A 16380-nucleotide genomic window follows, 5' to 3' on the forward strand; every position below is an offset into this window, starting at 1 on the left:
CCCCCCCCATGATAAGTATTATGAACTCTGTGGTTATTATAAAAGCTCTTTCTAGTTATCTTCACACAGACTAGATTAGTGGTTCTCAAACTGACCCCCGGGGGTCCGTGAGCCGGTGCTTGGGGGTCCACAAAAATAATTTGTGACAAATTTACAAGCACCTAGATGTTTAACAATCTTTTAAAATACACCAAAATGCAGGACATTACATCTACTTTATTCAAATTTTCTGGAGGAGGACCCCCACCCACTATTTGCATTCCAGCATAGATGGGTTTACAAATGAAGTCCTGTTACTTGTTATGACTACTGCTGTTATGATTCTGTTCAGTTTTATGTAAAGTTTTGTGTCACAATTTGAAGTTGCAATACATTTACTGTGTTTATTATGTAAATGGGTAAAGTTTTAAAGTGTTTTTTGATTCTGTTACTTTTCTCAAAACTGTAATTTTTGGAAGTTGAAATAATTTTTTTTTTTTTGTTAATTAAGTGTATCTTGAATGAAAAAAAAACCTCCGTGTTTAAAAGTATATAAATTGCATTAACACTATTAAAGAACAAGTCTTAAGTATTTTTGTTACGCAAATATTTCCGCTGCATTAAAGAAACAAATTGAAGAAAATTATTTTTAAAAGCATGAAGGTTATGAGGGGGTCCTTGAACTCAAAAAGTTTGACAACACCTGCACTAGATTATTTTATTAGATTAGCATTATTATTAGACGGATTATCTTCGTCTCAATCCCTAGAAACAGTGTGCCCAACGTTCTTTAGTTGTAATTTATAAAAAGAACGAGCGAACCGGCTCTTCCTGCAGCGACATTAAATATTATTTTTCTCCTTTTTCACAGTAAACATGTGAAGACTGTATTATACATTGTACATTCAAAATGTTATTTGTAGGCTTCTGGTTTTTACTTTGGCAACCGACCAACACAAAGGCAGAACGTGTCTGTCATCGGTTTGTCTGCTTCTACACTTTGCTCTCTGAGTAATTGCCTCAGACCAATAAATGGATAAATTGTCGGGGGGGAATCGTAAGCGTACCATGAAAGGCTTTCAATATCTCTGGTGGTGAAGTAGCTCGTAAAAAAGGAAAAAAATTGGTGCCTCCTTGTTTTCTTTTCTTACTATCCCACCCAAATCAGAGCGGGGGGTGGGGGGGTTCTAATGAGGTAAGAGAACAACACGAGTAGCAAGTACACGTTGTCTAACGAGCACCATCGCTTCTACTTTTCACAAACAGTGGCCTATTTATTCAGTTTTCAGTCAGAGAAGTTCCCCGTTTGCTCCAGAGCGTCCTGTCTGAGGAAAAAGTTTGATCATTTGAAGATAGTTTACAAAGCAGGAGTGGTTGCAGCTGAGCACCTTTCAGGTCGTACATACAACGGTATACTTTCACTACTAGTACATACGCAACGAGTTCTGTAAGAGAAAGAAAACAACTCCCCGGCGCTCTACCAGAGAGGAGCAGCTGAAATACTGTAACAACAGAGCAGCAGTCAAAATACCTCAATTATAGCTATTTACACAAAGAACATAAACACGTTCCCAGATTCCCATTGACACAAGACAACTGATGGTCTTTAGTGGCAAGACCATGACGTTCACGTCAACACTTCGCACGCGCGCACAGAAAGCGCCGCGTTTGTGTTGAGCAGCGAAGCGCCGTCATCGCTCTCGGCGAGGGGTGGCTGGGACGGGGTGTGAGGTTTTTAATGCCTCTTCAAGTGAGGCTGTTAAGGAGCAGCGAGTCCACACATCTGGAGGACGCAGTCAGTCAGCACATGCTGAAAGTTAGCGGTGGCGCTCGCAGTCCAAATTAGTGGCGAGTTTTATTCCCCCGCTGTGGTAGGAAAATATCAAATCTGCTGCCATATGAGTGCCATAAAGCTGGCTGTGGAGTGTTTGATGCCTTCATGTGGGAGATTGTGAGCTGAGTGTGTGTGTGTGTGTGTGTGTGTGTGTATAAGTGCTAGGTGGGACATGCAGGCCTTAATGGGAGATGAGAGTAGTTGTATGCATTCTTGAATGGACATGTGTTTTCTGTTTGGGCAGCTCTTATCAGCGTGCATATCCATGCACATGCAATTTTCTCTTCCTGCATACACTTCTTTACATTTCTGTGTGTGTGTGTGTATACATATATTTATATATATAAATGTGAAGCTATACCCCTTTAGCTCTTATAGACCCAGTTGACCCTGCTGCTGCACAGAGCAGACAGACACAGCAGAGTCAGACGGCCCCTGGGGTGGTCCTGTCTGAGGTGCGGTATTATGGGCCAACAAGGCTAGGGGCCCATACACAGGCAGGGACACGTATACCGTAATTGTACACACACCTATATACACACAGTTTCATGCACAGATGGGTTTCTGTGCCTAAATATCCACGACTTTTTACTTTAATATTGGAGCTGCTCTTAACGTTTACACTTGGTGTTTTGCACCTGTACTTGGCTTGGATTTTTTTTTTTTTTAACTGCAAGTACCGTATATTTCGATGTATAAGGCGCACTTAAAAATCCTGTAATTTTCTCAAAAATCGATAGTGAGCCTTATGTATTAATTCTGGTTGTGCTTACTGACCTCGAACTGATTTTATGTGTTTATTGTGAATGAGTTGAATGAACTTTGACTTATCTGACTGTTTTGTTTCGCTTAATGCACCTTATAATCCCATGCACCATATGTATGAAAACAGACCCGTTCACTGACATTGCACCTTATAGTCCGAAAAACACGGTAGCTTGTTTCAGTGATGTGCTGAGAAAATTTGAATAAACGTTGTGTTGCATAATCAAATGAAAGGTTATTCATATATTTGACATTCGGCCTGCAACGAGTCACAGGTGAGCTTGAAGTCACGACTCTTTACGTCAATGTTGAGCACATCGTGGTGCAAAACACAATGCGTTACAATAAAACAATAGGTTTGCGTTCAACGCCTTGTTTTCGTTCGAATAAACCTCTAAAAGTAAAAGTTATTTGACAGAAACCTGAAACGGAGCTCAAGTTCGTTCCACCACCCAAAGAGAAAAAAGGACAAATTTGTCGCTCATAGAAGAACAGGGAAACGCACAAATTAAAAAATGAAAATAGACGCACATGCCCACGAGCAGACACAAGATAAATTCCCTGGCAAGCGTTCAGATCACTCAAGTAACAACTTCTAAACACACACGCACACGCCGCCATCTCCCACCATGTGACCTCTAATCACAACCCCAGAGCTTGGACATCAAATGAAGCAAGTTTAAAAAAAAAAAAAAAAAAATCATCAGGAGTAATTAACACATTTTCATATGCAAATGTGATTAATGCTAAACTACAAAGTCATTATGCAAATCGACTTTTCCTTGAGCCTCTGTACAAATATTCACAGCTCAAATCAGGGGATCAGTCTCGCCATCTTTCTTTTTTTATCTCTCGCCCCTCTCCTTTTCCCCTCTCTATCGCTCCCTCTCTTGGAGTGGAGATAATACGTAAGTAGCATGTGAAGTTATTTCAAACTCACGCGGCGTGTGTGTGTGTGTGTGTTTTCATGCGATGGGCCGGGGCTATGGCATTACGCCGCCTGCCTACTGATTACTGGCTGCTTGGCACTGGAGCGAGACAGGGAAGCCGGCGAACAGGGGACGGTATGAATATGCAAAAGCCTGATTGCTTTTCATGATTAAAGCCTATTTAATATGGAAATGAGAGCAAGCCAGGTGATTAAAGGAGCATTGGGTGGTGGGGGCAATAAAAAGAAGAAGAAGAGGAAAGAAAGAGGACACCTTCAAGTCCAGACAAGGGGAGATGGGTAAGCTGGACCCATCATTTGGTGACAGCAGCTGAATACGTTTGACCTCTTCGGCTGCATCTGTTGAAATGGTTTGTAGGTTGCGGTGCAGGTTTGCATCCAAACACCACAGTGACTCGTTTTAAAAGAACATATTTCTGTCTGCCCATTAGCTTGAGAGTAAAAACTGATCTCACCCTGCTGCACGGCTCCTCTGCACACTTTCGCACCCGCAGAAATTTCCTGCATGCAAGTGTGACCGTTCTCAAGTGGCGTTTATCTTGTTCGAACGCTTTGATCGTACGAGTACCACTTTGGTTCAGTTGAACGCCAGCATCTCAGTTTGCAAGAAGCTTCTCACCCCCCCCCCCCCCCAAAAAAAAAAAAAACAACCACTAAACTAGTGCAAACGCTTCAGACCGCAAACAGTGACAACAGCACGATCACAGGTGGACGGAGAGCAAAACGGAGAGAGATGTTCACACCGTCTCATGAAAGATTCACCAGAGGAGGCGGCAGAAACAAAGAGGGAACGGTTCCCACGAAGCGGCTTCGCATCGTGCCTTAAAGTGCTCGACTGTCGTCCTGGGAGGAGTTCAAAGCACGGCCAGGGTCGTCTGAGTCGACGGCAACGCTCCCCGAGCGACAACCTCTCGCCTGTGTGATGACACGCATCATTCTTCAGACACTTCATACACAAATTCATACGAGCGCATGCACGCACACGCTAGCAAATCCGACGCGTACGCACTCAGAGTGCAAGCATCAGCAGGAGGATCTCAGGAGGGGGAACAACAGGGCAGGAGAGGAGGCCATTTTTCATCTACTGTACGCTGCATGTGTAAGAGAGTTCACACGTGGTGGTGTGTTTGTGTGTCTGTGTGCATGTGCGAGTGTGCTTGCAGCTTTTTGGGCTTGAATCTGCTGGCCTTGCAGCATGTTTGCAGTTTAAGCAAGAAGGCTGACAGACAAAGAGGCCAGACAGGATGTTATAAAACACAGGCAGGTGAAGAAAAAAGGGAGTTAAGCACATATTGTACATACAGCACAAGCATGCCGTGGATTATTAAGGCTGCCAACAGGCACTATACCACCACACCCCCCCACCACCACCATTACTATTCTTTTCACAATTCTTTCATCATTTTCATGACCTGCAGATTTGAAAATAAATGTTTTTTATACATGAAAACCTGCTGCTCCATTAGATATAATGTGCTGTGATGTTTTATTGGTATGTTGAATCACTCAGACAAAATTTTGCACTTTTTCTTTTTTCCTGAAGTGAGAAACCCTGGCTTCACTGCAGAACAGTTGTTCAAACTTTCCATTGGTCACAAATAGTTGGACTTTACATCCCTAAACTGACATTTTTATATCTTTACAATTTTTACTCAATCATAATTTGTTGTATGATTTTGTGGAATTTTACCACAGATTATTAAATTTAGTGTGTGATAATGTCACACCCTCATTTTCCTAAGATTTAAAAAAAAAGTTTTCTTCTTATTGCCACAATTTTTTAGTAAAAGCAAAAATTGTACATCAGAACATAGACATTTTGTCTTCTTTGAGCTGGCATGTCACATTGCTGCAGGACTTGTGGTTTAGTGTCAGTTCCCCTCAGAGTGCACACCGCACACTTCAGGTGTATTTTAGCTTCTTTTTTTAAACTGGGAGTGAAGAGTCTTCTTTTGTCCTACATAAATAAAAAATGTAGAAACATTTTTTTTTTATCCATGCGTGACCATTTCTGTCACTCTAGTTCAGAAAAAATAAACTGTTTCAGGTTTACTTTTTAGTCTGCTGTTTTTGTCTGTCTCTCATTAATTCGGCAGTTGAGGAGCAACACACACAGGTGTGTGGTTACCATGGGAACCTAATGAGCCAATGGCACCAGCTTTAATATTTATACTTTTGATCTTGATTCTCTTTACACTTCTTAGTTTATACATTAGATACATTTTTTCTTTGTAGCTGCATTAGCACCCTCCAACATTACTAAAGAAATCCTGAAGTGTGTTCTTTTGGGTTTCTTCACTTCTTTGCAAATATTTTTGTATTTAGTGGTGCGCCTCAAAGCTCCTAAATCAGGGGCGTCCAAAGTGTGACCCAAGGGACATTTGTGGCCCTTGGAGTGATTTGGTGCGGCCCTCAACAACAAAGTACAATTAAAGAATAATATAATTTTGACCCACAGGCTTAAGAGGTTTATGCAGATGTAGACCTTCTTTAGGTTTAATGATGATGCTTTTGAAATACAATTTTTAGGTTTAAAAGCAAAAAAGTTGAAAATAATCTTCTCAAAATGAACAATATTAAAATATTTTTCGCCATATAAGTCGCATCTTTTTACATAAATTTGCAGGTCCTGCAACTTATACACTGAAGTGACTACTATACATTTTTCCCCATATTTAAAATCCAATTTTTGGCTGAGATCTGACGATTTCATTCATTCTGACATGAAAAATATTGAACACTACCACTTTCGGCCGCTAGGGGGCCCTCGACCTGTTTGGCAAGCCAAGTGTGTCATTAATAGGTAAAAGTGGCAATTAATGAGACACTTGGCTTGCCATACCAAGCCACACTCATCTCGCTCAGGAACTCCTGGCGCAAATGTCAAATCTGCTTCATTTTGCCGCACCACCCAGGTGAAATGCAGCTGATTTGACCATTAAAGTGCATTTATTAAGGAAAAGTTCAACTGAGACACACGTTTATTATAATGTCGAGCAAACAAATAATTGTTTTTAAGTGTTATTCTTGTTAAATTCTTGTTAAAGTCCTCCTGTGCACGCTCCCGCAGCTGCCATTTGGCAGCCAATCGATTTTTCGTACAACACCGGCCCACGTTTCCAGGTTGTCAGCGGTGATGTGTAACAAATATGACGCATCTGCGGTGACGCGTAATAGATGCGATTTATACGGCGAAGAGACGTACAGTATTTATGTTTTTTTTCCCACTTTATTAGACATTTTTGGACATATGCGACTTGTACGGCATTGCGACGTGTATGGTGGAAAGTACGGTAAGTACAATTCAAATATTTAGCTATAATTAATTCATTTATCTTACATCAAACCATCACTGACCTACCAAAAAGTAGAATTTTGGATATTAATTCATAAAACTTGGCTAAATATAACGTGTTTTCAAAGTAAATAATTTCTGTTAAGTTAATAATAAAAAAAAATTAACATTTTTTTTTTAAATATAAAGTGGTATCATCAACATACAAGTTGATCAACTTTATCAGTGTCCCTTCAAACCTTCTATGAATCTGTTTTAGCGACCGCTAGCTGGACAGTTTTTCAGAACTTCGATGACCCATTTGAGCCGTCCGTAGTCCAAATGGCTGATTGAAGCTCCACCCTCTTTGAAAAAGGAGGTGGAGTTTCTTTTGCCTATGAAAAATAAACAAAAATGAACTTTCAAAGCACAAGAAGTTGTTAAAAATGAGGAGGAAAAAAAATCACACTTTAAAAAGTAATAATTTTCTTAAATTCAGATTTTTCTGGCCTGCGGGGCCGTTCATCTAGACAGCTCTGGCCCACCTACGAAAATGTTTGTACACCCCTGTCCTAAATATTGCATGCAATGAAAACATATTTTCTCTGAACATATGTATGAGTTTGTATGTGTGTGATGTGCTGAAGAGCATGCCGGTGAGTGCGAGCGCCTCCAACACTTTGGACTTAATTAGCTCTAATAATGTAATCTAATTTGGTTGGAACTTGAGACTGACTTGAGTGGCAATCTAATGTGTTGAACAAAGCTGTCCTCGTCTCTTTCATTTGGCGCTTCGAGTGCTTTCATGTCCTGTTCTCGTAGTGATAAGACGGTCTGTCTGAATGACTCACTGACTAAAAGGCTGACTCACTCTTTTACCGCCTGAATCCTCTGACGAGTTTAGGAGACTAAATTATAGCTGCATGATAAATTGAAATGGTATCGTTATCGCAATATTGAGATTGCGATAAATTGCAGACACAAACTGCGGGACAATGTTTTTCAATTTCATAAATTCCCAGTACCCTAAACATATGTCTGTTTAGATGATAGTGGCTAAAATGGCAAAGAACAGAGTTTTATGAGGTTTACAGAAAAAAAAGGAGAGGGGTGAAGAGAATAGACGGGTTGCTGCAACCAGTATGTGTTTGCAACATTTAACAATATCACAGCTATGTATTTTCTCATTATCACGCAATCATATCAGTTGTTTTTGAAAAGCCACATTACTATTGATATATAACCAGATTTTATTATCAATAAACTTTCTGGTGTGAGAAATCTTGAAAGAATGCTTCGTTTCTTTTTGTCTCCCAAATCGACAACAGCATCCAAACCTTCGCTGTCACATACTGTCTCTGATCTTTTGCAGACACGTTGCACGCCGACAGATGATGGCCACACACAGCTGCTGGCCACACACACACACACACGCTGTGCACATGCATCGATTTCTGCAGTGACGACAACAGCGACAACGAAACAAAAGGCCCTGTTTACGCTCCGAAATAAAGGGCTCGAATTTTAAAGATGGAGACTCTTCGCATCTTCTCACGAGCTCGTTTGGCCTCCAGTTCTGAAGCTAAAACTAGTTATTGAACTTAAAAGTGATTAGTCCAATCAACTTGGGATCAATGTTGGAAAATGACATTTATTGATTGATTTACTCTGATAAGACAAACATATTTGTGCACTCTGTTAACCCAAGAAGCCACCGACTGTTGCCATTGCGTCTACACAAACGGCACTTTTGTGCGTATTAGAAGTGTGAATCAGTCACATCCATCATGGAACAGTCTGACACAGCTCAGCCGAACTAATGACGCATTTCATGTAGAAAATAAACAACAAAAATATTTTTACTTCTTAGACGTGACCGTGATAGAACAGTAACTAACTCGCAACAACCCTGAACAGCCTCTTGGCTCCTGGGCGTCATGGCGACTGCCTCCTCTGATAACTCCGATTTTGTTTCTCTGCATCTTTGATACAAGACCCCCCCCCCCCCAAAAAAAAAACTTTAGCCCCCCTTTCAGTCTCTTCCCCCCACTCACAGCCGGATGAACGGCCTTGCTGCTTTATTAATCCACTTCTCCTCACCGTGCACACAGATGAATTTTAATCAGCTTCCTTAACCTCATCATGTGCCGCAGGATTTCTTTGTAAACGCTCAGACACACACACCCTCCACCACACTGCTATGCCCCCCCCCCTCTAAAATCAATCAAACAAACAAACAAAACAACAAAGAAAAGCACATTTAGGCAGCGGCTCCTCCGTCACTTTCTTCTTCTTCACGTTTTACCGTTGTTTCAGACGAAGAAGTCCCTCAGCTCTAAGTGTGCGTCTGTTTCTGTTTTTGACGAGCGAGATTCAAGTGTGTGTGTGTGTGTGTGTGTGTGTGTGTGAGAGATGTTTTCTTTAAAATGCAGCAGAACAGATGCACAGTGCCTAGTCACTCTAATAAAATCATGTCGGGCTTCGTTAATCCCGGTGGAAGGCCACAGTCAACAGAACAAACAGCTGAGGTTCTTTAGGAGGAGCTTTTTGGCGTGGCCAGGTGAGGGGCTCCATCAGTGTGTGTGTGTGTGTGTGTGTGTGCGTGTGTGATAATGCTTGATCTGTACCTCCTTTCTCCTGTTTGGGGCAGATCCCCTTGGCTGGTGTCAGCCTCCTCTGCTCAGTGTCTTCTCCCCCAGGGGTCACCTGGATGCCCACCTCCACTGGAATGGACCCTCTACCCATCTCCAGCGACCTGGCCCTCGGAGTTATGGGAACCCCCATGACCCCGCCGCTCTCCCCGGGCTTGGAGAAGGACCCACGTCTGCCACCTGGCCCCCGGCACAGGCGGCGCTTGTGCTCAATGAAAACCAGGATGTCACCGAGCGGGAAGTTGGTCTGACACTGGCCGCAGGTCAGCAGGTCCTGCTCTCCGGGTCCCGCCCTCCGGGGGCCGGGGCTGGACGGCTCTGGAGATGGAGATCTCGCCCCTGAGTCATGATTGGCATCTGCTGGAGAAGGAGGAGAAGAAGAAGCCGGTCAGTGACGGCAAAATGTAAGAGATGAGCAGGTGAGGGGCGAAACCACAAGCGTTAGGTATTTCTGAAACATTTACGTGATGCTACACAACGTGATGCTACACAACGTGATGCTACACAACGTGATGCTACACAACGTGATGCTACACAACGTGGTCCTTCTGTTGCAAAGCGTGTCGCTTCCATGACTTGAGACGTCGTCGCTGAAACCACTTGGCCTTCGACAAACACCTGCAGCTTATTCATACGAGATTTGCGTGGGTGGGCCCAAACATTTGACTCTACATGTTTTCTGTCTGATTGTGTGTGCGTGTGTGTGCGTGCAGCCAGGAAGTGATTCATCTCGCTGTGCACGCTGGATTTCCGGTGAGGGCCTTTGCTGCGCTGAGCTGTCACAGCGAGATGGTTCACCACGTGGGAGCCTCAGCCTGTGCAGCGTAACCAAGGCCACATCCACCAGACTGTGTGTGTGTGTGTGTGTGTGTCTAGGAAGTGAACAGGACTCAGGTGAATTTTAACAGTGTATTCTCCACAGACAGAATATCTATAAAGTCAAACCCGGGGTCCTGTTAAGAGAGTAAATCTCCCTCTTCACACATCTGACACGGTCATTAATAACCATTCTTCCCCTCTTCCTCCCCTATGGCACACACTCCATCCCTCGGCTTAACAGAAATCCCTCATGGACAACTCCCAGTTTCTTTTAACACCACCCTTTATGTACCCGTATGAAAATGCAACCCACATCCCTCCCCACTGGTTTTTGTTTTTTTTTTTATCTAAGAGCCCAGAGGAAACCCGAAGCTCCAGAGATTGTGAGGGATGTCTGAGTGGAGTGGGTTGATGCCTGGAGATCAGCCCCGTCTCTGCTGCGTCTCCTCTGACGCTCTAATAAACGTGAACGTTACACCGAGAGCCGTGCGCTCTTTGTTTGATCTCATCCGAGCTTAACTTTGTCGTCCCTTTTTCACAAACTGCTCCTACTTTTACCTCTTCACATGCTTCTTTTTTCAACCATGAAGCACTCCTCCCCCTTTAGACCTGCTCACCCATCCACACACACACACACACACACGTGTTCCAGTTCTCTCTGTTTGCCCTGGAGTGATGAACCGGTGCCAAATATCTTTTTCTCTAAATGGAGATGGGTTCCTGGACGCCTGCCAAATAATTTCCATCTCATAATCTTTGGCGGCAAAGGAGGAACACAAACACATATTTACCTACAGTTCACAGCTTGTGACCATAATTCAGATGCTCACACACACACACACACACACAAAAGCACACTTATACATATATAGACGGTATGTGTCGTGCATGCAACTGTGCAGGAGCTCTCCCTCTCTGAAAACAAGACAGGTGGCATGAGAGGAAAGACAACACAGGTTGACAGACACCTGGGCATTTGAAGCTGACAGGCTGACAGACAAACACACCGAGGACTGTTTGTTAACTTATGCTTGAGTCACATGGCCCGGAGGTGCAAGGCGGTAAATTATCTGGGAGCTGGCACCTGAACCTGCACCGGTGGATGAGCGGTCGGACCTCTTCCCATGACCGCACCCCTCGTTTTCTCTCTCTCTGAAACCCGCTCACCCATCTATATCCAAACTAAACTGGGAGCAGAAGTGGATTCATCATGGCAGACCCCTCCTTGCCTAAACTTCTGTTTGAGGTGACTGAAAAGTAAACTAGTGAAATCCACAGGAGGAGGCAGTGGAGGACAACTGTCTCACGTGAATCCATACAGTTTGACTTCATCCACTCTTTGGCCCGACTGGAGCTGCATTCACCAAATGACAGTGGTGCTCCTCTTCTGAGTGTTTGTGTGAAGCCTTAGAGCACCCCCTATCAGACGAGGGGAGATCCAGTCACTCTGCTGCACAATGTGGACCAGATGGGAAACGCTGCACAAGACAATGGGCCTCTTTCACCAAAAAAAAAAAAAAATTCCATTTATGTAAAAGTTTCAAAAAGAACCAATTATTCAAACGCCTGGCCAGAAAGCCCTTAATGAAGAAACAAAGCTGTTAGAGGGAACTGTTTCATTTGCAACTTTTTATTATTATTATTTGCAGAATTTCAAATCCGTCTCTCACAGACTTTGTTCTAATTGTTCTGTTGAAGCGGATATGGAACAAGGAGAAGCACATTTTTACACAGTATGTGTGTTTTTAAAGTAAAAAAAAACAAACAAGCTTAGTAGGTAAAAGGTGACATTTGTGTTTCTTTTAGGGAGCTCCGGTAATAACGGCTCGGGTGATTCGGAACGTTCTGACAACGCTTTAGTTTTGTTGATGTGAAAGTAAAGTTTAAAACCAGGAAGTAACTTTCTTTTTGTTGTGAATTTGATTAAACCACAATATGTTTTGTCTGTTTTCTGCTGGCGAAGTCATCCGGCCTCTCAGACCCCAGCTCTAAGTTCAGACCTGTCTCTTTTCCTCTTTGTTTTTCTCGTTCTCCTGAAACGCACGTGCACCTCCACATTCCGGCTCGTGAGCGAACCCGCTGGGAACGTCGGCTACGGTTCACGCTGCCATCGAAAAGCAAATGACACCAGCAACATTGCAGATGGTTGCAATCAAAAATTCAAACAACAAGCGGCCTCGCTGAGCCTATCCGACCCCCCCACCCCCCTCTGTTTCTGTTCACTGCCAAGCAGAACTGCAACAGTGCACGTTGTGTAAGGCCCAGGCCTGTGTGTTCAATTATCTTATCACCATTTAATCTGTAGCAGTCCTGCTCCTTATCGTAAATCTTAGATTATCAGCAAAAAAAATAAAAATTAAATAAATAAATTTCAGCTGCTGACTGAGACTCTTCACTAAATCGGAGCGAACGACTTGCGACTTACGAGGCGGGACATTTTTTTAAGATGCAAATCCAATTTGGTAAAATAATTTATAGATTTTATTTTATGTTTTTATTTTTTTTTGGGGGGGGATGAAAAGAACAACGTTGCAAAAACCGTCGAACAGGCTCAGCAAAAAAAAAAAGAAGCAAAATAAACAGCTGTGACACCCCCCCCCCCCCCACCCCTACCAAATCATAAATCGCTCACCAGCTCGTCTCTTGTGAGATTATCATCCGGTTACCACAACGTGAATGTGTGTGTGTGAGAATTTATGGTGTTTCAGTGTGTACGGAGGGTGCCCCCCCCCCCAATCATTTGACGGCCATATGGCGTGAATAAAGAAGAGAACGTTAACTCTTTCACGAGCAGCGCGACAACTCTGAGAGCACAGAGTCATCAGGAGGCTGAGAGAGGCTGAAAACATGAAGATGACGTGGGAATCATTTCCAGGATTTACTCCATAGGTCATGACTCCATAGGTCATGACTCCAAAGGTCATGACTCCAAAGGTCATGACTCCAAAGGTCAGGCTGAAGAGGCCTGCAGGAGTGTTCTTCAAAAGAGTGTTGATGAAGGTGTAACATATTTTCACGTCTTTTCGTGCAGCTTTGCAGCAACAGCTGAGTGAGTGTAGGTCTGCTGTCTCTGCACACTGAGTGCATTTGGTGCACTTGTGTCTTTAGATGTCTGGTGGTGAGTTAGTCTCCCCCCCCCCCCCCCCTTCACTCCAGTCTTCCACTGAGAAGCCTGTCCAGAAATATGCTGACGTTCAGGTTTCGTGTTCTCCCAAATACAGCACGACCCATCAGCCCGTTTAGCTGCAGGGCACAGAGCTGCCTTCAGTTACGGACTTACCCCCCCACCTGACGTGCCGCTGATATATGTTGGCACCCTGCAGAAACTTCACACTCTGACTTGTGTAAGGGAGATACCTCGTGACTCGCTCCTGACAGGTGAAACGTTAACGTGACCTGCCGATGATGATGTGGCGCTGAAACATTATCCGCTGCAGCAGTGCACGTTTTGTTCCTCGGTTGTTCTTTTCCCAAACGCTCTCATTTTAGGATTTACAAATTACAATTAAAAATGCGACCTCAGGTGTGATCCCTTCTTGTACAAATCCATCATGAGGCAGAGAGCAGGGCTGGTTTAATTAGACAAAGACGGTGTTTAGTGTCTTCTTTTGGCAGCGAGTGGGACCTAAATTAAAGAAAAGAAGGAACAAACCCTGCAACCCAAGTCCTTCCTTATAATCTTTCAGGTTGGAGGTCACTGTCGCTGCTCGAGGCCACAGTTCAACGAGCGTGCAGCGAAGTGAACGAACAGGTAGGGTGAGATTCAAGGCCCTGCTGCTCACGGTTTCAGCATCCTTCACTCCGTGTTCAGATCTGAGACAAAGCCTGCTGAACATTTTGTCAGCGCTTAGACTCTTTAGTCGCCGATGGCAGGTCAGGGATGATTAAAAGACGTGTGAAGGCAGCCACTGACAGCTGCAGGCAAGAACACATGAATCCTGAGGACACTGTTCGTTTCGGCTCAGACAGAAAAAAAAAAAAGCAGTCAAAGCTTTGTCGTTATAATTATTAATGTAATTATTCAGCAGCAGAGGTTTTAGAGAGGAGGACAGGTGTTTGAAAGTTTTCTGTGGCTAAATAAATCCCAAATTTACAACATTAAAGACAAAGAATTAAAACATTGCATGCTACACCAACTTAGGTTTTATTTTTTTATACCTTTATTTACCTTTTATAAGGTTTTTGTTAAGTTATCCTGGTAAAATAAAGGCAAAATAAAAAAGAATATTTTATAAATGAACATCCTTGTACTTGAAGAGAGAGTTCACTCATTATAATTAATATAAAATAATAATAATAAAAGGTTTGATGTAAAGCTTATAATAAAAGGCTCAGGTTCAGGTTGGAGTTTGTTTTTCTCCTTTAATAAATTTACATTTATAGGTGTTTAAAACGAACACGTGGGTTTTAAATTCTAATTCAACATAAAAAGACACAAATTTAAAGTCAAACCTGAAGAAATGAGAGGATTCAGACGCAAAGTGGTGGAATAAAGGCATGGAGAGCTGAAGATTACATCATGAATTTGTGCAATAAATGAGTCAGATTGGGACTCTGGATTTTAGTAGCAAAGAACTCTGGGAGATGAAGGCTATGGTGTCATTAATACAAAATGGGATTACTGTTAAATCACCATGAAGTTTTGGAGAAATGAATAAAAAGTTGTGAGTCTTCTTAAAAATAAAACAAAAGATTATTTTTCAGCAGAAGTGTCTGAGATAACTTCTTTTACATTTTCATTTCACCTTTCCCCCTCAAAGTTAGAATAAACAGGCCTTTCTGAGTGGAAGGAGAAAAACAGGAGTTTGAGTCTTAAGAGGAAAAGAAGGGACAGTTAAATGAATACAAATTAAATTAAAAGAAATTAATGCAAACAGAGCCCCTCACACGCACACACTTGCAAACACTCGACCTCCTCACTTGCCTGAGCATCACGCTGTGAATTATTTCTCATCTGATCCATTTGGAAACTCGTGCGCCAGAAGTTGTCCAAAAGCGAAAGCAACATTTAAAGAAGCTGTTTTTACTCTAAAATCTCCCACCCTCACATTGTGTCCAAATCTTTTCCTCTCCTTTAAAACGTTTGAGCTGAGTAAATGATGTGGAGCAGTGGACCCACCTTGAGCCGTCTCCCTGTGCGTCACCGAGAAGTGCTGCGGGTTCACCTGCTTGCGGCGGGACATCGCCCCGGCATTTACTCTGGCATCGCCCGGTGAACGGCGCGCGGTGTCGGCTCGGACCGTGGTGTCGGTCCTCTCTGGGTCGCAGGTGACCGGTTCTCCTCCTCCTCCTCCTCCTCCTCCTCCTGCTGCTGCTTCTGCTCCTCGGATCGCTTGGCTCCTGTCAACAGCTGGAACTTGGACGCGCGTTTAGGAGGTGACCGAGGCGCAGCGAGGATGGAGGACTCCTGAGTCCAGCTTCAGAGGAGGCAACACCTGGAGCAGAGGAAGCCAAAGTGGGTTTTTTTTTTTGTTTGTTTGATTTTGTTTGTTTAGCTTTTTTTTTTCTTTTTTTTTGTTGTTATTTATTTTTTTTAGGAAGCGAGAACAATGAGAAGAGGAAGAATCCTGGAGTGCCCACCTCTGCAGACAGAAGAGCGCTCCGCCGGGGGACGGACGAAACCTTTTGCTTTAATTTCTCCTCTTGGTTTGTTTTGTTTTGCTTTATTGTCTCTTCTTTCTCTGAATCTTAAAGATGGAATTAAAGTATGTCGGGTCACGCAGCAGCTGCGGGCTCTGCGGGCTCCCTGCAGTCCTTCCAGCTCAGCGGCGGTGCGCTAAAATGACCCTTTGGCACTGACTCCTCCTGCGCGTCTTGGCGTTGGTGCGCGGAACGGCAACTCTTGGCTCTGGTGGCAGTAGCCTCGTTGATTGAGACACACACGCACGCACGCACACACACACACGCACGCACGCACGGAGAGGCGGGCAGACGAGACACCTCCTTCTTTTCTTCCAACAAGCTGAGGTCCAATGCTGTTCCAGTTTTCTACGCGGCGGAGAGGCTACTTCATGTTGACTCACGCGCTGGAAGACGTTTCGTTCATTGTGTGTGTGCGTGTGTTGGTGTGTGTGTGTGTTGGTGTGTGTGTGTGTGTGTGCAGACTAGC

At 43.5% G+C, this 16380-nt stretch overlaps 1 protein-coding gene across 3 annotated transcripts in view; it reads right to left on the bottom strand.

The window, feature by feature from the left end:
- The window catches only part of bcl11bb (BAF chromatin remodeling complex subunit BCL11B b), a 30309-nt gene extending 13959 nt beyond the window's left edge, over nucleotides 1–16350 (bottom strand). Inside the window, exons 1-3 of one of the 3 annotated variants that reach the window (XM_037685740.1) lie at nucleotides 15852–16350; nucleotides 15391–15706; nucleotides 9429–9812 (exon numbers count right to left, since the gene is read on the bottom strand). In XM_037685740.1, the coding sequence (XP_037541668.1) occupies nucleotides 9429–9812; nucleotides 15391–15454 (448 nt within the window). In that variant the 5' untranslated portion in view covers nucleotides 15455–15706; nucleotides 15852–16350. Of the gene's footprint in view, nucleotides 1–9428; nucleotides 9813–15390 lie in introns of all 3 variants that reach the window. The other 2 variants (XM_037685742.1, XM_037685739.1) reach the window with 2 other exon arrangements.
- Between the last annotated feature and the right edge of the window lie 30 nt (nucleotides 16351–16380).

This window comes from Nematolebias whitei, chromosome 12 (assembly GCF_014905685.2).
Source record: "Nematolebias whitei isolate Nwh7 chromosome 12, NemWhi1, whole genome shotgun sequence".
Classification (NCBI taxonomy): domain Eukaryota; kingdom Metazoa; phylum Chordata; class Actinopteri; order Cyprinodontiformes; family Rivulidae; genus Nematolebias; species Nematolebias whitei.